The sequence below is a fragment of the Zingiber officinale genome, chromosome 3B (assembly GCF_018446385.1).
Source record: "Zingiber officinale cultivar Zhangliang chromosome 3B, Zo_v1.1, whole genome shotgun sequence".
Lineage (NCBI taxonomy): Eukaryota > Viridiplantae > Streptophyta > Magnoliopsida > Zingiberales > Zingiberaceae > Zingiber > Zingiber officinale.
In genome coordinates, this window is record NC_055991.1 from 131,363,694 (window position 1) to 131,385,185 (window position 21,492).

General features: G+C 38.6%; 2 protein-coding genes across 9 annotated transcripts; one reads left to right on the top strand and one right to left on the bottom strand.

Annotated features, from left to right (window-relative positions):
- Positions 1 to 1,493: 1,493 nt before the first annotated feature.
- On the top strand, positions 1,494 to 2,464 carry LOC121967780 (transcription factor MYB60-like). Its single transcript, XM_042518226.1, has 3 exons — positions 1,494 to 1,638; positions 1,730 to 1,859; positions 1,928 to 2,464. The coding sequence occupies exons 1-3, from the start codon at positions 1,506 to 1,508 to the stop codon at positions 2,433 to 2,435; spliced, it is 771 nt and encodes a 256-aa protein (XP_042374160.1). The 5' UTR covers positions 1,494 to 1,505; the 3' UTR covers positions 2,436 to 2,464.
- Positions 2,465 to 2,776: 312 nt separating this feature from the next.
- Positions 2,777 to 21,309, bottom strand: LOC121967779 (ethanolamine-phosphate cytidylyltransferase-like). 8 transcript variants are annotated; one of them, XM_042518221.1, is made up of 14 exons: positions 20,606 to 21,309; positions 18,698 to 18,933; positions 17,663 to 17,841; positions 16,935 to 17,006; positions 14,407 to 14,474; positions 14,168 to 14,288; positions 11,505 to 11,570; positions 11,300 to 11,422; positions 9,486 to 10,691; positions 9,294 to 9,369; positions 7,087 to 8,903; positions 6,943 to 7,013; positions 3,704 to 3,840; positions 2,777 to 3,590 (listed from the first exon to the last, which is right to left on the bottom strand). In XM_042518221.1, the coding sequence occupies exons 1-9, from the start codon at positions 20,929 to 20,931 to the stop codon at positions 10,620 to 10,622; spliced, it is 1,263 nt and encodes a 420-aa protein (XP_042374155.1). In that variant the 5' UTR covers positions 20,932 to 21,309; the 3' UTR covers positions 2,777 to 3,590; positions 3,704 to 3,840; positions 6,943 to 7,013; positions 7,087 to 8,903; positions 9,294 to 9,369; positions 9,486 to 10,619. The 8 variants fall into 8 exon arrangements, with proteins under 8 accessions (XP_042374155.1, XP_042374157.1, XP_042374152.1 ...); XM_042518223.1 differs by having other exon boundaries at positions 2,777 to 3,325; positions 3,468 to 3,590; positions 7,087 to 9,369; XM_042518218.1 differs by lacking the exon at positions 9,294 to 9,369.
- Between the last annotated feature and the right edge of the window lie 183 nt (positions 21,310 to 21,492).

Here is a 21,492-nt window from a genome sequence, read left to right on the forward strand (position 1 = left end):
GCCGATCGGTGTTTAACTGACGGCCAAAGGGCGCCCCGATGGGAGTCGGGATTCCGGCGCTAGATTGAGCAGGAATGAAGGGCCGAGCGGAAGTCACGCTCGGCCGAAGACACAAGGTAGCATACTGCTAACAGTCTCCGCAAAGCACATTACCGAGAATCTCCCAAGTAGACCATTATATATGTCCGGCCGGACGCCCGGAGGGAGTAAGGGAAAAGGACAAGTAGGCATGTTCTGGGTTCAGGCCATACTCAAAATCCTACGACAAAAGGATCCGCTGTCCCATCAGAGACGTGCCCAAACTGTAGCAGTATGGGGTCAGGTAAGCTCACTGACAGGCCTTTACTGGGGTATGGGCTGAGGACACGTGTACACCTCGGTATGTGTGCACCCGCTTCTCCACAGCCCTATATAAAGGCTCTCATCCTTCGCCGGAGGTGAGCATTCTACGATTCTTGGAGCCACTTTCTTGTTGAGTTTCGCCTGACTTGAGCGTTGGAGGGTCGTCACCGGGAATCCCTTCCCGGCCCGACTTCTGTGCAGGTTCGCCGGAGGTTCGTACGACCAATCGGAGATCTACGCCAGCGACTCAGAGAGCGCCACGTGCCCAGCGTCCGTTGATTCAACATTCGGACAGGATCAACGAACATTACGAGTTGAACACATATGTGTTCAAACTTGTTTATTTAGTTTAACGAGTTATTCAAGATTATTTATTTAATTGATTTTATGTATATTGAACAAATATAAATAAACTCTTACCAAACCAAACACTAAACTTATTCACAAATATTTGATTCCTTTACAACCCTAATTCTATATGCATGCCCTTCGCAATGCAAAGTTCGGGGAGCTTTTACGTGAAACCCCCAAAGCAAATGTAGATTCCACAGCTCGTGAGGCAAGAAATAAATTTGACAACTCGAAGAAGCTACACATGATATGAACTTTATAGAGCTCGTGTGGACCTTGCAAGCAGAGATGAATGGAGAGACTGGTCCCTTGCAGCAACCAAAACGGCTAGTACTTAAGACAGTAGTGCTGCATGCTTGGGGTCAAGTACAGCTCTCACTCTTCCCATTATTATTATTATTTTTGATAGATGACCTTTCTGTTCATTGATCGATCGGGTAAATCGGAAAGCACAGACAAATTCACATCAAACAGCCAACTTCTTAGATTTTCCCAATTATTTTGATAGGAAGGCAAGTGGTAAATTAAGCAATTGAGTACAACAAAAGGGCTAGGAATAATGCATGAGCAAATATGGAAAATGTAAAGTTCTTGCATTAATTGGGAGGTCCTCTCTCAATCCAAAAAGAGGAGATCAGAAAGGCAGACCTTGATGAATCATGTGATACTGCAAGCTGACTTTGCTTGAGAAAAAAGGTGGTAGCAGTAAATGAGTCAGAGGGGTAGATGATGCAGGTAAATGAGACTTGGTTCCCAACTCAAGTCTTCCTATATAATCTTTCACAGGTATTGAGCAAGGTGGATAGCTAGCCATGGGCAGGTCTCTGTGCTGCGATAAGGTTGGCATCAAGAAGGGTCCTTGGACTCCTGAAGAAGATATCGTACTCGTGTCGTATGTCCAGAAACATGGCCCTGGAAATTGGAGATCAGTTCCTGTAAACACCGGTGAGTTGCAGGTTCAATTTCCAACTTGATCAATTGTGTCGCTCTCGCTTGTTTGCCCTTTGATTGCTAGCTCTGTGTTCTTGAATTCCAGGTTTGATGAGATGTAGCAAGAGTTGTAGGTTAAGATGGACTAATTATCTCCGACCGGGAATCAAGCGCGGAAATTTCACTCCACATGAAGAAGGATTAATCGTTCATCTTCAATCAATGCTTGGCAACAAGTAAATTTTTAGTTGATGCATCTGAAATTCGTTTAAGCTCGATCCTTCACTAATATGTCTCACTGAAGGTGGGCAGCAATAGCTTCATACCTTCCCCAAAGAACCGACAATGATATCAAGAACTACTGGAATACTCACCTGAAGAAAAAGATCAGCAAGAATCAAGCAGAAGATGTGTGCCATGAGCCGGTATTGAGATACTGCAACACTGATCAAATTAGAAATCCTGATGTCTCTACTCCCCCCATGTCGAACCTCAGCTCCACGACTTATGCTTCAAGTGCGGAGAACATCTCGAGGCTTCTCATTGGGTGGACGAGGTCCTCCGGGAACCAAGTCGTGAAGGTTGATCAAGGGAGTTGCCATTCTGTTTTCAACCAAGGTCTTCCATTGCAGGAATCATCCTCAGAAGCCACCTTTTGTGGGGCTCTGACTCTCCCATTTCATGATGATCATGAAAATCTGAGACTGGAAGCTGAACACCAACCTTTAACAGTGCTGGAGAATTGGCTTCTTGATGAGGCTGTAGCTCAGGCAGATATCCCGGCCGGTCTTTGTCTAGATGGAATGTACTAATTGTCGCAGCCATGCTTGAATGCATCTGCCTGAAATTATACAAAAAGTGTCAGAGTTTTGGCTCATGCCTCAAATGTAAAATTAGGTTGCTGCATAATCACACAGACAAGCTTATGGTAATGTATTGATCACTAGTGGAATTTTCGCCTTCGCAATTGCAATTTGCAAAAGCATTCTCCGTTCAGATCATCAGAAACACAAAGATCTAAAGAAAAGGAAGGCAATAGAACACAAAAATGATAAGTCTAACAATCATGACACCTCCCAAGCAGTTGGCTGACAGATCATGCCCCAAGTTGCAAGATGCATGAAAATTCTTAGAATTAATTTTCCATTGATGATCCGAGCTGATGATTTAAATTATAAATTATCAGAAATAGTTTTCCATGTTAACTAACATAAATTTTACATCTTAACATAGTGAAGAAGCAAACTCACACAAGCACAACAAAGCTAGTCAATTTACAGTCTGCGTAGACTCATTTTACCCTGCAGGCTGGAAGAGTACTCAAACACTTTGCACTCGGGCTTGTTCTACAGCTGACAACACTCCATTCAAGTGTCTCGTGCATTCTGTTCTCTGCAAGCCCGCTGAATGAGACCCCACTTCCATTGCTCGACTGCACAGCAAAGGTCTTGCTTTGGGGTTGAGGTTCAAACAGTATAATGCCAGACTGCAAGCCTTTTGGGCAGCACTCACTGAGTACTGACCTTCCAGCTTGGGGTCAATTATTTGCAACAGCTTTCGATTGTCGTTGAGCTTGGATGAGCCCAATCAACCAAACTCTGCTCCTTGATTGGGCGAGTCTTGTCCATGGATTGACTGCCTGTCAAGAGCTCAAGAAGAACAACTTCAACGCCATAAACATCACTCCTGGCTGTCAAGTGCCCTGCTTATGATAAAGATATTTGTGACCCAAGATTCCAGCAAATTGGTAGAATCAAGTCATAGGATGTCACTGAGCCATATAATAGAAGGCATTTGTCTAAGCAAGCCATTGAGGATACTGCCAAGATATCAAGATGCAGCACCTGTCATCACATATTCTGGCATGGCATAGCCATAGGTCCCATCACCCTCGTTGATACATGAGTCTCGTCACCCTCAGGTCCAGCTTTTGCGAGACCAACATCAGAGAGCTTGGCTGTGTAATCCTGTCAAGAAGAGCAATTTGCATTCAAATGCAAAAAGTTACTTAAGAATTTCAAATTTCTTCATGAGAAAGCATATATTTAAATCTTAAAAATACTTAGGACTGATACTTAACTGAGTCCAATAAAATATTTGAGGTATTAAAGTCGTGGTAGATAACAGGTCTTTCATCATTGTGAAGAAAAGCTAGTCCTTTAGCAGCACCAAATGCAATTGGCATTCTTGTTGCCCCAGATAGTGGTGCAGCTGTCTCTGAAAGCCTCAAGGAATATTAAGCCTGGTCAGATAAAAGTTCATAGGCATATAACTGCAAAGGGTATTTGTTTGATTGGTAAAGATAAGAAATTTTAAGAGGGAGATCACAATTTACATGAATACTCAAAGATGAGATTGATTGAAACCCAATAAAAAAAATTAACAAAGAAATGAAAACAAACAAAATTCCAGCGAAGAAATTGCTGGGCAGAAACCTCCATAATAGAAATTTAGACTGCTTTTCCATGTGCACCCATGAATGAGAAGTCATTTGCACATCATACATGCTTCTTTACCAAGTCAAGCCACCCTTAATGCAATATGTCAAGCGGCAATGTAAAGTATTTCAACAGATTGCAGATGTAAGTCACAGTGCAAAAGTACTATTTTGGAAAAGATAATGACTAAGGCATCAACTAACCTAATTTTATGAAGTAAAAATTTCACTTCTTTGAATTACCAAAACAAATTGAATGTACTAAGACTGCCATCCAAAAACTAGTAACGATTTGTTCTTAGTACTTGGACCTATTTTCTCAAAATTCATTTCTTCTCATGTACTCTATCTATTAATCTTTCTGAATTCAGCATACTGAAAGTCCAGGATGACCATAATCTAGGCTCATCCTACATGCCTGAAAATTTCAGAATGTCTGAACTTTTGTAGCTTCACCTAAAAAAATTGGGTTCTATAAGAAGAAATAAATACACCATTCAACTAGTAGCCAAAGAATGACCATTGGCTCAGGAGAGTTGGAAATGCAGTGATAGACAACTAAATATTATGGTGATTGGGGGGATGCCAACAAGAGCTCACACATATCTATGCTCAATTTCAGTAATTTCTGTTACTACATAATTAGTGAGACAAAACTACAACTGCTTCAAGATATTTTCAGTTTGTGGTATTTGACATATGAATGAAATAACCAAGGTCATATGACAGAGATTTTGCAAATGCTTAGCAATTTTACAGCATTACTTATTGGTCTACAACACAACAGTACCCTGCCTATTATCTAGATGATAGAACAAAAAATGACAAGCATATTTATTGGAAGCCAGTGGCTTGCAACAGGCCCCAATCATTGGAGTGTTAGTAGATGCCAAAGGCTGTCCAGAAGCAGCACAAAGATTGTCTAAAAAGAAGTTGCAGAGTCCTAATCGGGTAAACAAAAAAGTGGAATGCTTGTTTTGTGTTTTTGTCCACAATCATTTCAAGTGCAGCTAATACATTTCTTTAACAAACAAAATACAAACCCATTAAACAAGTTTGTCAGTAGCAATGTATTTCCTAACTTGTTCTAGCATGTGGATCTATGTTTCTGTATGGAAGTCATAGTTCAGTTGTTATATTATATTGTCATGCACAATCTAAACTCATTGTACAAGTATCATGCAGTAACAGATAACTAACCCAAGTCCAATACTCTAAGTAGCATAGGTAGTGGCAATTTTTGTCACCAATCATAGTCGTTTAGCTCAAACAAGAACTTCTTGTGTCAATAGTAGATTTGGCATAGATGCTGCCATGTGGGTCAGTGTGGTGCAGCACCTAGACCTAGGCCAATGACAAAGAACAGGATTCCTAGGTTATACTTTCCTCGTCTCCATTTATTTTCAGTTTCTTTAATTCATATAATAGAAGAGGAGCCTTTGCGCAACGATAAAGTTATTGTCGTGTGATCTTATGATCACAGGTTCAAGTCGCGGAAATAGTCTCTTGCAATGCAAGTAAGGTTGTGTATAATAGATCCAATGTGGTCCGACCCTTCCCTAGGACCTACATTAGCAGAATCTTCGTACATAGGGCTATCTTTTTTTTTCTTCTCTAATTCATATAACACATCATCAATTAAATATATGTGTAGTGATCCTGTCCGAACCAGGAGTCAACGACGTGGCGCTCCCTGCTGGATCCTCGAGTGCTCCGGTGAACCTGCAGCAAAACCGAGCCGGGAGGGGTGTCCCGGCGACGGCCCTCCGACGCTCAAGTCAGGCGAGGAATAACAAAAAGGTGGCCTCAAGATGAAGACTTTCGTCTCTCTAGTGAAGAAATGGAGACCTTATATAGACCTCTCGAAGGAGCCTGGGCGCGCCAATCAAAGCAATCACCTGCTTTCGACCATGCCCAGGTATGAGTCTGTCAGAAGGACCATGTCCAGGTATGGGTCTGTCGCCAATAAGGCCATACCGCCACTATATCAACCTCTCCATGATGTGACGGCGAGATCCTCCATCGTACACTCTTGTGTACAGCGTAATCATCAGACATGCCCTTGCTGACACCCCATATCCCGAGCCGAACGAATAGGCCGCTCGGCTAACCTTCATACCCTCGCCCTTATCCTGGCCGAACGGGCCACCCGCTCGGACCTTCGGTCCCAGCCGGGCAGACGCCCCGATCGGCCATTCGGTTCTCCTACCTTGGCGTCGGAAACCCCAGCCCATGACTGGGTTATCTTTGGTTCCGCTCGGACCTACTCAGCTGCTCGGCGCGGCCATTAACCGCTTAGTCAGCCCTCCATCTGTCCTCAAGCTGAGACCCTTCAGGAAGTGGATCCCCCATTCTCACCGCCGGATCATGTAGCATCAACTTATTAGTTATTACTAATTAGACGTTGAAATCAATAATTTATTTATGATGAATACCGCTTACCTTGATCAAGTTTTTTTAGTATTTCACCAACTTAATATAAGGTAGGGATTACACACGTTTAATCATGTGGCTTCCAGTGATTACTATTTAGATAATTAGTATTCATTTACCTATTTAAAAAGTGGAAGCCAGTGATTACGCAACTCTTTTCATAGCGTGGAGCTAAAGTCTGATAATATAATTTACCTATTAATGATTAGTTATTTAGTTATATTAAATATTTAATTTAATTCACCATGATTTATCAAAGAGAAATAAACAATTAAATATACAACTATGAGTGTAAAAGGACAAGCAATATGAGTGGGAGAAAGTTATCAAGCAACAAGAGTAGGAATAGGGTCATGTAAAGAATTCTTCTCTAACAACTTCATAATTATATCTATTCACACTTAATCATGCACATGTTAAATATAGTGAAACAAGCAAGAGAAAATCACCTCATATGAAAAAATCTATTTTGCACGTGCCCATCCACATGATACCCCTTTATGATCATCACCAACTCACTCTATAAAACATACATCAAAATAAATGTTGAGTATAACCTTTGAATATCAACAAAACTAAGACAAGAAACTTACCATATGCTCAAACTTCAAAGTAGGGACGATGAGAAACTTGATCAACTTTGTCTAATTCCAACGATTCTTCATAAAGAGTTTAAGAATGAGGAATTATTGTTAAAAGTTATCAACCAAACACCATTCTTAAGCAACGAGAGATTTATAATCATTCTAGCTTCGGTTTTGAAAATGTTACCACATTTTTCACACTTAAAGTGATAATATCTATCATGACGATCTTTGTTATGGATTTTGAAATACTTTTTGAAAAATACATTATGTTGTTAAGAGTCTTATTCACACAGGGAAAATATAAAATTTCTCCATAGTCATCATAGAGGGGAGGAGGATTCTTCATCTTCACTATTAAATCCAAAATTATTAGAATTTTTAATAATAACAATGTGAGAACAACATGAAAAGATTTTTTTTTTTGTATTTATAAGTAATTCTTAATTCTTTCTAGATGAAAAGGGACAATTGTCATTACTGCACACAAAAAAGATGAATCAAGGAACATAATTACTAATGCAATGAATTTAATGTGTAAATTATTAATTAATTAGCTAACTAGTTATTGGACTTGGTTCTGTTAGGCTTATGGACTAATAGCGATTGATTAGTCAACCTTGATTAATTATGTTGAATAGTTAAATTGGTCTATTTTATTTATATTTAATATTAATAAATCCAAATTTTATCTATCTTTAATATTAATAAATATAATTGCGTAATTAAAGTGGTCTACTCATGCTATTTATATTTAGATGATTAATGGTATGTTGCTCACGAACCGATAGCAAAAAAAGATGAATTATACGAGAATTGAAATACTTTATTTTTTGTGATTGATATTTCATCAACACAAAATTATGCGGAACAAGATTTCCTTCCCTCCTCATTGTCTTCATTGAGCTCCCTCGTTGTTTCAACCGAGCTCATAACTATCATAGCCACAACTTGGCTGAAGCTCAAGGGCTACTTGTCACTGCTTGGTTGAGAACTCGTGGTCACCACTTGATCGGAGCTCATGGTTCATGAGTAACATATTATTAATCTTCTAAAGATAAATCGTATGAGTAGACCACTTTAATTACATAATTAGGTTTATTAATGTTACACATAGCTAAAATAGAGTCACATAGATTTTTTTTAGTAATTAATCAAGATTGATAAATCAATCACTAATGGACCACAAGCCCAACAAGCAATGCTAATTGTGTTCCCCATTTCATCTTTATTATAAACCGTGATGAAAATTGTCCCATTCATCCAAAGAAAAAAGAATTAAGAATCACCTCATTAATATAGAAAAAAAAAAAATTTCATGTTGTTTCGCATTGATATTATTAAAAAATCTATTATTTTCAGATTTAATAACAAAAACAAAGAATCTTCCTCTTCTCTACGATGACTATGGAGAAGTTTTATATTTGTCTGTATGTATGAATAAGACTCTAGCAACACAATGTATTTTTCAAAAAAAAATCTCAAAACTCATAACAAAGATCGTCATGATTGGGATTATCACTTTAAATGTAGAAAATGTGATAACGTTTTTAAAATTGAAAGTAGAATGATTATGAATTTCTCGTTACTAAAGAATGGTATTTGGGTTGACAACTTTTGTCAACAACTCCTCAGTCTTAAACTCTTGGTAATTGCCTCAAGCTCAAACACCGTGAACACAATCACATCAGTGTATATTGCATTATTTGTTGAATCCTCAAAATGTCATGAACTCGAGGAGTTACTGACATTCGAGAAAGTACGAATTTATTTTTTCTCCTTAAGAGCATTCTTAACAGGTAGTTGGAACATTTGGAGTTGCTGCACTGCACTAATAAGATTCCAAATTGGTAAACTTGGCAACTTAAATAAAAGTTTTCATCATTTGCTGATAACTAAACTGGTGTTTTGAGAATTAAATAACATTCAGAAGAGGCGTTGTGGCACTGGCACTTCTAATAGTCCCACAGCATAAATACAAGAAGAACTCGGAAGCAAGCGAGATCCCTAAATGTCTCATCTTGAAATATATTAGATCGCAGAAAAAAAAAACTGTTCTCTGTGAAAACTTGGAGGTGGGCAGAGTAGATTGCTTCTTCAAGTTCATAATGAAACAAGGACCAACGGAACATAATGTAACAAAAAGAAATGGCAAAAGTTTATCGAAATTCTACCTGTAATGAACAAGAAAGACAAAGGCAAATGGGAAGATTGACCTCTACAAATTGGCATTAAAACGAAGGAAAGAACGAATCTCAGTCCACAAGGCCGATTCGTCAGCAAGATCCAAAGCTTTACAAAAACATCAAAGATTAGACCTAAACAACAATCCAACCCCTATCAACAAGCCCAAGGCGAAGAAACAACAAGGAGAAAATTTGGGGCTAAAGGAAAGCAAAAGGTGTCACCTTGTGCGTGCACGGCGGCGACGGCATGCTCCTCCCTGGTCCCGCAGTTGCCCATCGTTGGAGCCGTCTCTCATCCTCCGCCGGCATTCAAATCCTGCTCCTCCCAAGCGATACCAAGCCCGAAGCGGCTGCTGAAGGCCGAGATGAAAAGGATGGTTTAGGGAGACACAGGATTGCTAGAAAGATGAGATCTTTTTCGCTATCTTCCTCTGTTCCCTTTCTCTCTTTGTTTCACACTTTGGGAGTTTACGCAAGTAGTGAACTAGGGAGGCGATGTGTTTTTAGTGTGAGTGTGCACGGTCTGTGGGGAGTGCTTGGACCATGGCAGGGAGGAACATGTGATCCTACATGTATATAATTGTGAACAAGCAGTACAGTGAACAAGCAGTGAACAATGAGTACATGAGAACTTTTTACACCATGTTTCTCTCCTCCTGGATCATATTGAATAAATGATTGCTTCATATTGAATAAATGATTCAATTGTCGTTCTTTTCTACCATAATCATATGCCTTCTCTTCATTATTGAATTAGAGCTCAGAGTTCAGGGGTAAGTCTCTTGCCCATTGTTGAGTAATTTGAAGAAACATGTCACGAGCATTCTTGTTCAGAACAATGGAAATTTAAATTACAGATCAACACACGACTCTTTTTCAGAGTAAACAATCTTTTCTGCCCAGGAACAATGTGACTATGGAAAAATAAGAATTATTAGTTAATAAATAACCATTTATTGCTAGGCTAGTTCAGCTGGTCTATTGAAATTTTCCTTTGACCTAAACCAACCAAAACTATAATAAATAATCTTGGCTACTGAATTGTAAAACACAAGAAACATACAGATCAATGCATATATAAATATATAGTAAATAATGTCCATTACGAAACAAAAGCTCATATAGCAAATCTATTTACTAATGGAAGAATATGCGTAGGCAAATCAAAACAAGGACTTGAACGATTGCTGCCCTGTGCTCGCGATATAACTGGCGACTTCCAACCTATAAATGGTTATCAAGCTTCATATCGGCCTGAAAAATCTAAAACGAACAAAACTCGAGCTGATGATGGGCCTGCTTGATATTGTAATAGCTGCCTCTGCAGGAGTTAGCAATGCGACAATTTTATTCGAGTCAGTCTCCGGAGACGTAGCTCTTGTTCTCATAATACTTCTTTTCACTCAATTCTTTCGTCTCATTTCTTTTCTGCATGACAAAAATGTACGCTTAGAAGGGAATCAAAAATCCTTCAAACAGAGAGTAAAACATGGCTTATTAGTCCTTCAGGATAGAATGTTTGAGCAAATTCCAGAAGAATAGATTAAGGCCACAACCAATTGCCTAAAGCTGGAAATGATGAAATACTTGTAACAATAATTGAGCAAGAACAAGAGATGCTCACCAACTGTGCATGTTTAGTAAAGCCTAAAGATTAAATAGTTGCCAGTACAAATACTCCACTGAGCTGACCCCAGCTTGGTTTATGCAAATCAAGAATAACTATAAATATCATAGCAACCAGGTGCCACGAAGAGGACTTGCCTTTTCAAATTGTCAACAATGTACGAAACGAAGAAGGATGGGCGGCAATTTAACAAGCATACGCAACTTGGCTTATAGGATAAATTGCTTACAGTGTGATTTGTTATACTGCTATATACGACTATGGAGCAAATGACACTAATTCAATAGCTCCAATTGAAGATAATGTTTAAGAATCCCTAAGAATATGATAAACAAAGCTGATATGATAGGAAGATGATAAAAAAAACAATACTTGTAATATGATAACCTCAAAAGTAATTTGAACATGCCTGATATGCTTCATGGTTAGAAACAATCCTCTTTATGATTGTACTAGTTGTGATGTCCAAAGGGCTCTTTAGTTGCTTGTAAATTCCCATAGCCATGGGAACGGCATATGGATTCGAATCCTCCTATAGACAGACAAAGCATAGTGTCAATAGTTCTGCTATCAATATTCTACTGGTACTACAACATCTAACATCATAGAAGTACCTTTAAGAAATCGATATTTTCAGCTATAGTTCCATGAACAACCAACGAGATATTAAATGTGGTAATCTGTAGATACACAGAAAAAGGGTCAGCTTAATCTATAGCAGACACTACCACAAATGTTGCCTCATGCAGAAAATTATCGCTAAAACAATAAATGAATGGAGCAAATAAATAGCCAACACTTATACAAGCATCCATATAACAGAAAATAATAATCAATACATAATTAATACCACAACCTTCATGTTCATGAGCCAATTCTCAGAACCACTCAAAGAAAGCGTGATTTCAAGATTCAGAAATTGTATCTACCATAATAGAAGTTATCTGAATACTTAAAAGTGGTATGCAAATGCCGATAGTTGGTGATCCTAACATACATGCCAAGCATTCTGACTTATTTTTGGCATTAGAAATGGGTATAAAAATATCAAGAAGCAGCTGTTTCATCAGGTTTTCTAAATTAGGGAACCATAGATCATCTATGTTAATATACATTCATCATAATTCCAACAAGAATGCATAAGCTGGGATATGAACAAACTTCACAAAGAGCATCCTCTAACTGAACTTTGAGAGATAAAACAACAAGGAATGTGATTATCAATGCTAATCCATGTCTTTTGTCAGGATAAATGCTTCCAATCACACAAAACTGGGGTATATTGCCAAATTCATAAACAAATTTTAAGTACAGTTGCATGTATGAACTTTGTCAAATTGATCAGATTATTAACACTCCAAAATTAAATAGAGCGATGCTGATGGGAAATTGTCTAGGTTGTTCAGTCACCACTTTTATTAATAAATAAATAAATAGATAGATAGATAAAATTCCTTTGCAACTCCCTCTACTGTGTCTTCCATTTTTTTTCCCTCCCCCTTCTATCTCATTACGGTCATTTCATCAGAGCCACGGCTGCCAGAGTTTTAAATGTTACAAGTCACAGGAGGTGGAGAAAGTGGCCTTTGTAACATGTGCATAGAAGTGCAACCTCTTGTGATAGCAACTCTAATGGCAATGCCTCTGATGCAAGTAGTACAGAGGAATAACAAAGAAGAGACGGGGAAAGGAAAAAAAATCAGGAATATTAAATGTTATTATTCTTTTTGATAGTCAAATGCTGAATAGGTGTTTCAGATTTATTGTCCCCATGAGTCAATTTAATTTCCAGAGTGATTAAAATTGTTCACTTATGAAAGTTCTAGTGCACTGAAAAAGTTGGTGTATGAGACAGCAAGACCTAAGACTTGCGTATGATTTGAGGCATTGACCCTTCATTTATTCAGTCTATAACCATACAAGTGAAGAAACATTAGGTCAGCCTCTTCATACAACCAAATCAAGGCTTTGATTAAGAAGATCAATTTTTGTTATTGGCCTCTATCCCAAAGAGCTTAGGTTAGACACAAGAGGTCCCCTCGGGGCGGTGCGATGGTTAAGGCATGGGGTGTTGCCACATGAGGTATTGGGGTCGAAACTCGGCGTGACCGAGCATGACCTCCCCCATGTCTTGGCCATTTGCACTAATGTCTAGTAGTCACCTGTGATTTATCTCCTCCGTGTTGGCCTAGGGACGGGTTGGCGGGGGCGCTGGGGGCGAGCGAATCGCCTTTTGCCACATTAGGTTAGACACAAGAGGGACCCCATAGGTCATCCGAGTTGGTATGTGGTGGGATGCTTGCCACATGAGGTCGCGGGGTCGAAACTCAAGGTAGGCGGGGCGTAAATCCCCGGTCCCTGTGCAACTCACCCCACCTGCCACATGCTCGCTCAAGATGTTGTGATTTACTTCCCTAGTGATGGCCTTGGGTCGGGTGCGGCGGGGGCGCTGGGGGCGAGCGATTTCGCCTTTTGCCACATTAGGTTAGACACAAGAGGTCCCCTCGGATGGGTCTAGTGGCTAGCGCATAAGGTGTTGTCATCATGAGGTCTGGGGTTCGAATCTCGGTAAAGCCGAAGTAAATGTCTCCCTTATGTGCTAGTCACTATTCCAAAGGCTAGTAGCTGCCCCGTGATTTACCTCCTCCGTGTTGGCCTGGGTCGGGTTGGCGAGGGCGCTAAGGGCGAGCGTATTCGCCTTTTCGCCATCATTAGGTTAGACATAAGAGTTTTGGGCTATGGTGCAGCGACAAGGCATCCAGGTTGTCACCCAGGCACCCGCGGTTCGAGCCCCAGCTATGGCGAATTTACAGAAATTTTTCCTCCAAATAAGGCATGCAACTAAAGGATGCTGGGCTCCTGGGCTGCCCGCTGCGAGCGCTTCCTGATTTACCGTGGTGGCCGGTGGGAAACTTCCATGGGACCGGGCCAGTCACCATAGGCTCGACGTAACCCAGGTTGGTTAATCATTTTTTTTAGGTTAGACACAAGAGTCTCCGGGGCCATGGTGTCACAGTAGGTCATCCAGGTTATTACTCAGGCACTCACGATTCGAACCCCAGTTACGGTGTATTTGTAGGAATTTTTTCTCCAAATGGAGGGCGTAATCAAAGGATGTTTGGCTTCTAGGTTGGCCGCCGCGTGTGCTTCCCGATTTACCCGGCCGGTGGAAAACTTTCGTGAGATCGGGTTGGTCACTCTAACGATAGTCAATGAGGTTAACTGGAATTATCATTTTTTTTTTATATTAGACACAAGAAGTTTAATGAGCACCAACCATATCCTTTGAAACTTCCCAAGGTGCACCAATTATCACTTCATCTACATAACGGCATGCCAAAACACTCAAGCTTCTCTCATGGAGATTCATTATTGGACGATGGAGTCCTTGAGTGGCACTGCACATGAAAAATATATATACAATAAGTGAATCATTTCTCTGGCCAACTTTCACAATTAATAATGATACAAAAAAGTGTTCAATGAAAGATAAAGCCCAAAATTGGGTAAAGCAACCTGACTGTTTGATCTGTGTGAATTCCTACAAGAAGGAAGTCTCCAAGTTCTCGAGCAAGTCGAAGTATCTGCACAAGAAATCAATAGTCAGGCAATGCTATACCATATGCTAGCCACAAAAAGAAAAGTTTAGAAATAAAGCAATAAAGATATTTGTTAACAAGTAGCTCAAATGGAAAAGGAAAAATGCTGTAATGCTTCCCAGTGAATTAGCTGGATGTATGACTTTTGGTATGACTGAAAGTTACTATTAGATGTTAATTCAAAGTCCAATGCAAAATAATAGGCTTGACTATGCTAGAACCATAATCGCAACAAGGAAATATTTTCTATCTACATGAAACAGCAGAGAAACAATTTAAATTGTTGAGAAATTAGAAGTCATAAATTTGATACTCAATTGTTAGATCTTATAACAAGATATTCTTACCAATACCCAAACAAGATTGATGACATTAAGGCGCAATCTTGATAAGAGAAGGGGACAAGAGTGCCCCAGCCTCCCCCCTTGTCCATGGAGTATGATTAATCTAGGTTGGTGTTTTAGCCTTTGAACACTAGAAATATTCATAGGGGTGGCAACAGAGCAAGGCTTTTTGGGTACTCGTAACTACACAGCCCATGTAATTGTGTTCGAGTTGTCACTTTGCAGGTTCCTCTAAGACTTAAAAGAAAGTTTTATAAAATGGTGGTTAGACTGACTATGTTATATGAAATTGAACGTTGGACTATGATTCGAGTACAAGAACAGAAGATGAGAATTTCAGAGATAAGGATGTTAAGGTGGATGTGCAATAAAAAAATAATAATATTAGAGAGAAAGTCGTGATTGCATCTATTGAAGGAAAACTCTGGAAGACGCATTTAAGATAATACAACCAATAAATACTCTAGTTAAACGATATGAAATTAAAACAAATGTGGAAATAAATGAGGAAGACAAAAAAAAAAGACTTAGTTAATAATAATAAAATAAGAAAATTTTATTAAATATAAACGATGATATATTAGGGAATAAAGCCCAATGAAGGATTCATATAGCCGACCCCACCTAATTGAGTGTAGGATATGTTCTATGCTAGCTTGTGCAGTCGCCACACTTGTCACCTCAGCCAACATTTTTGGGATATGTTCTTCTCCCTTCTAGTTTCATCTTAGTCAATCAAGCAAATGAGAAATGAAGACCACCTCACAATGGTGAGGAATGAGGACCACACTCTTTGGTCTCCCATATACAAATTATATCCATAGTATCTTTTTTAATTCCAGCATTTTTTCCTACTTGTACGTAGCTTCTAACACAATACCCTTATCTCCTTGTTGAATATATGTTTCATTCTATTTTATTTGTTTAACCATGGGTTGTGATTTATGTTTAGCATTGTTTATTATTTCACATATAACTTCATTACACCATTATTTATACATGTTTCAAATATAGAAGTTGATTCACAGCGCACCTTAAGATTGTTCATCATGGTACAATGGACTATTCAAAATCCAAGTTTCACAAGAATCTAAATGATGCAACACCTAATGATGAGCTCTAATAATCCTTATGTTGGTAATGCAGCGGACTTGCTTTTTCATATTTTAATAGAACAAATTTATCAGAAGTCTAGTATCCCTTCAAATGTCATGTATAACAAATGAACAGTGTTATAAATGGTGACTGAGGCGGCCGCTTAGGCAGGAGGCAGGCATCAACCACACTACCTTTGTCTGAGATGGTGCTTTAGCCAGTAACTCACCTCCTTCTGCCACCTCCGCTACACCTCGAATTGACACTGTCGCCGTTGTTTCACCACGATGATGCGTTCGGACACGTCACCTGGCTCGACAATGAGTCCAGACATGTTGCTCGAACCCGAAAGTGTCGCCCAAGCCCGGCTACAACCCGATCGCGTCGCCTGGCCCTGGCGACGCGTCTGGAGACGTCGTGCGAGCCCGGACGCATCGCTCGAGTCTGACGACATGCTCGGAAGCATCGCCTAGGTTGGCAAAAGTTTTGGTCGCGTCGCACAATCTCGACGACCGGTCCGAACACATCGCGCAGTCCTAACGAAGTGTCTTAACTTGTCGCGCAGTCCCAATGACGCGTCAGACTCATCGCCTTGCCGAAATAGGATACACGGGTAAGTTGTAAGTTAGGATTTAATAAAATAACTTTATGTTAATAATTTTAATCAACTCATAATTATGATTGAGATAATTTAAATAGACTTAATTAAAACCTAATAAAATTATCCCATTAATTATATAAATATATAATTTTATTTATTTGTTTTTAAATATTTATATTTAATATTTAATTTTAATTAATATATTTTATTAAAAGTAAATATTATAAAGAGTTATGATTATTTATATATTATGTATAAAAAATAGTAAAAAATTTAATTGCTTAAGCGACTGAAGCGGTAGGCCGTCACTAACCGCTCTGCCACCACATACCACCATTTACAATACTACAAACGAGTCCTACAATTACCACAGAATAAACAGGAGAAAAAGGAAGTAAATCACACCTCCACATGTCCAGCATGGAATAAATCAAATGCACCATCTATGTAAATTATACGAGCATTGGGACTTGGACCCTGAATAAGAAATGGGAAAAAGAATTAGGTAAGGACAAATACTATGACTATACTTGAAACCAAAATTAGAAAAAAAAAAAAAATTAAAATCGAAAAGTCAGTATAGCACAATATTTGTGCACTATATGTGCTACACTAACATAGAGGAAATCTTAAGATAAACTACTGCACTTAACTTTACTCAGGATTTAGAATGATTTAATTTTAAAAAAAAAATCAAGTGCTAAGAATACATGCACAAGAACCTGCTGACTAGCATAGCACAGCTGTTTGTTTAATGATTGTTAATTTCTATCTCCAGGGAGTAACAAAATATCTAAAAACATAAAACAAGAATGTATACCACGCACAGCAAGTGGCAATAATATAATTGACAAAACTCAGCTACAAGGAAAAATTGTTTTCTTCGGGATTAAGGATGATAGTATTGAAAAAGACAATTAGGTGATCTATTACGAGTAAAAATCTCAAGCATATCTTTTTTGCCAAAAACTGACCAAAGCGCAAATTATTCTTGTATCATCAATGAGAAAAGTAATCTCAATTATCATGAAAACAAATTTTTGAGTTGGAATAGAATTTTGGTCAAATAATTGTAGGAAATATTCCAACAACAATTACTAGCATTTAACTTGGAAAATGCTCTCGCATTATACCTTGTCATTAGAAAATTGCACTATTCGCCGAGATGTTGGCAAAAAATGGGATATCCGAGTTCCTGTAGCAGATCCTGCAACATCAACTTTCGGGTTGTGCCCATGGCTGAACTGCCTTTGCAAAGAAGAATGATTACTACCAACAAGGGATCTCTCCCTTACACATAGTAGCATGCGACCTGTATATGTCAATTTCAATAGGTACTAGGGATAACAGTAGAAATTCAAATATGTTAAGTGATCAGTTAAGTTTAATGAACTCTAGAACAAAAGAAGCTAAAACCTTGATAAATAAGAAAAATGAACAACATTATATAGGTATAGAATCAGTGGTATATGAAAAACAAAAACAATATTTAGACTACTACATAGATCTATAAAGTTAAAGATTGACAAAAATAAAAAAGGTAGTGACAGTGATAAGCCAATATGCCTCAAATTTGAAGAATGCAAAATGCAGATCTATGTTGCCAACAGGTGACATACCTAGGGCAAAAAATCTTCCGCATGAATTTTGTTGCTGTAAGGTATGCATTATGCTAAAACTGAGCATGAAGATCATGTAGCAAATATTGAAAGCAGAACTGGATCAAGTTCACAAGAAATATTCAAGATCAATTTAAAATTTCAAAATCTAAGAAATGTTGATAAGCACATTGAACACCTGCCAATGATGAATCTGTTGAGAGCATCAAAATATATATTTTATCCTCTGTAACAAGATTATGCTTGAATATGTTGTCACTTGTCACTAAATAATCAAATCAAACTTAACATGATATTGTTGCAAGAGTTCTAGTTTATGAATCCTACCTATCCAGCAAAAGTTGAATGGCCTTAGACAGTTAAATATATGGTTTTTCAATTGAATTGTCCACCCACACGAGGGAAATTTACAAATATAAAAACTAATTTCCAAACCAGAGCATCTGTTTCAAACTGAATGTGTTCAAATAGATGAAACAGATATTGTTCAGGTCACAAAAGGGCTATAATTAAAAAGGCAAACAAAAAAACAAAGGGCAGAATCAATACCAACAATATCGGTGCTAGATACTCCTTCAGTTCTTTTGATTTGTTTATATCGACCAGCCTTTTTGGCCAGGGCATACGCATCAGTACCATCTGGCAGCAGACAGGGATCATCCCCATGGATAATATAATCTATCTGATATTCAGTAAATAACTTATTCATGAATTCTTCAGTTATAGCATAGGGAGCATCATGAATGACCTCATCAACCCACTTCACTGCGCCTACCATAATCATCCTACCAAAATAGGAAATATGAAAGAATTACAGAAATGGCAATGTCACTGAACTGCAACTTTGTTTACAAGCTAAAACAATGTCACTGAAACTACAAAATTGGTGTAATATAAACTTTTACATTGACATATAAAAAGTTGTCCTTAATTGGCCAATCAAGGTAACTTGACAGTTAAGAAAGAAGACCAAGAAAAGGAAAGAGAAGAGGGGCAACTGAAGCAAATGACAAGAAAAAAAAATGGAGGGGAATAGGTATAAACGAGAATGCAATGAGTTTGAGATAAGATGTTAAGTGATTGCAACAATATACAATGAAGCATCTTAAACTATTTTGACTAATATTTGGCATAGTAACACAGCTTATATGCTATCCCTAAACTCAGGAAAGAGAGCACACGATAGGCAGCCATCATTTTTTCCTTCTTTCTCAATCAATTTGAGTGGGGAAATCAAGGGATCATCAATACCATCACAATCATATCTAACATCAGATACGTATCAATTTTCTAACATAGAGGGGAGATGCAAAACTGTGTTTGAGAAACTGAAAAAAAAAAAGTGGGAAAAAAACTTGTAGGGAAAAATTTCTTTCGCCTGCTAAAAGTTCATCTGCTTTTTAAAAACGTCTCCTAGAGTTTTGATATCGTCAGAATGCCCCCAAAAAGTTGAAATTATGTGGTATCATTTTATTGGAGCTGAAAACTACGTTATCCCATTAAGTATAGTGATAGTGTTGTGATTGAAGGGTAAAATTGTAGGGACTTTTCAGAGATTTGGGGGAATTTTGACGATCTTAAAACTCTAATATCATTGTGAAAAAGTAGGTAACCATTGGGAGGTGACATGAAATTTGCCCAAAACTTTAATTAACATGAAGAACTAAAATAATTGAGATGTTCAAAAAAAACAACAAAAAAAAAAAGGCAGAATCAACTGAAATGGCAGCTATATTTTGTTCTTACTTGTTTGAAAAGTTGAGATATAATGTTAGCAATATCAACCTTAACAAAAGAAAATGGATAGCTTCATGATAGTTAAAGAGGCAATTCATGTTAGGTAGTAACAGTTGAGACATCAAAACATCAAAATATCATATCAAACATCCATAAAATAGAATCCGGAGAATTTGAGAGATGAATCTCATGAAAAAGAAATATAGTATAGACAACTAGAAATTTCCAGGAAGCATTACTAACTGAAAGGCCAAGAGATGGTAGTAAAAACTTCAAGTTATTGACAATTCTCAAGTGCTCAAACAAAATGGTTTTCTTTCTGATTCTTTAGGACGAACCCGTGAATAAACACAATAGTCCAAAAAAAAAAAAAAATTGTATTTCAGTTTTCAACCATTAAAAGAGAAGGAAGTAGTCATCTTAATAGGCAAAAAAAAAAAAAAAATCAGATGATAACCAAGCAATGGTGATCAGTGGCCGAAGGACGCAATAGGCTCAGATTACGAATTAGTGTTTTGAGTCATTAATCTGAGAAACAGCGTAGCGAAACCAAGACAACGAGAAGATGAAATATTGCCAATTAATTGACTAAAAAGACACACTAAAACCATGTAATTGCCACAATTTTTTTAAAGGAAATAAAAGGTCAAAGACAGTTTACGGTCTAAAATCCTATACTCCATATCTCAGGGGACCCTTGATAAGATGTCGAATGCCTACCTTTCATGGAGAGGAGTGACAGGCGGCCCCTTATTCACCTTGATTTCGTCATCACTCACCACTCCAACAACGAGCTGGTCTCCGAGTGCCCTAGCCTGGCGCAGGGCATTGCAGTGGCCGTAGTGCATCATGTCGAAGCACCCGTCCATATAGACCCTGACGGGGCGCTTCCTCCTGCGGCGGATCCCGGGGAGCCGCACACCAAGGAGAAACGACTGGAGGCGGACGGAGAGGAAGGAGAGAGCGAGGAAGAGACCGCCTACAAGGCAACCCACAGCGAAGCTGGGGTATCCAAGGACCTCCACGGCGCACGCTCCGAATCCCATCAATAGGACGAAGAGGGATGGATCTAAGTTGGAGCCTAGGGTTTCAAGTGATCAGCAGCCGTCGGCGGAGCTCCACCAACTGCCGCCGTAGACCGGGAGAAGCGGATGCCCTATATATAGGCGCGAAAGCTGCGGATTCCTCGATTCTCGGTGTGCGTGAAGCACGATGATAGAGGGAATTCGGAAATAGATGGTTCGAGAAAGCAGGAGGTGATGGAAGCGTGATGGATTAAATGGTGACCGTCGGATGGATGGCTGGACGGACGGACGGACGGAATCGCCACCTGCCACCGTCGGTCGTTCCAGCGCGAGGCGGTTATAGAGAATCCGATGGGGTGGCAACCGGCGACGACGTGGCTTCGGGATTCTTTTAATTTTTCTTTTATTTGTACACGAAACACTTGTTATTTTCCTTTGCGTCTCACGAAAAAAAAAATAAACATATTATTTTTTAAAAATAAACATATTATTTTTTTATTTTTTTTTAAACAAAAGTGAATTAAAAATATAATAATATCAAAACATCTTTCTACACCTTCAGACACCAAAGACCGCATGCAT

Excerpts from the sequence above, each read along its gene's own strand:
- LOC121967780 (XM_042518226.1), top strand. The coding sequence starts at position 1,506 with ATGGGCAGGTCTCTGTGCTGCGATAAGGTTGGCATCAAGAAGGGTCCT. Across the intron at positions 1,639-1,729 it reads ATCAGTTCCTGTAAACACCG|GTTTGATGAGATGTAGCAAG; the intron begins GTGAGTTGCAGG and ends CTTGAATTCCAG. Across the intron at positions 1,860-1,927 it reads CAATCAATGCTTGGCAACAA|GTGGGCAGCAATAGCTTCAT; the intron begins GTAAATTTTTAG and ends GTCTCACTGAAG.
- LOC121967779 (XM_042518225.1), bottom strand. The coding sequence starts at position 20,931 with ATGGGATTCGGAGCGTGCGCCGTGGAGGTCCTTGGATACCCCAGCTTC. Across the intron at positions 17,842-18,697 it reads ATCTAGCACCGATATTGTTG|GTCGCATGCTACTATGTGTA; the intron begins GTATTGATTCTG and ends TGACATATACAG. Across the intron at positions 11,571-14,167 it reads GGGAAGTTTCAAAGGATATG|ATTACCACATTTAATATCTC; the intron begins GTTGGTGCTCAT and ends GTGTATCTACAG.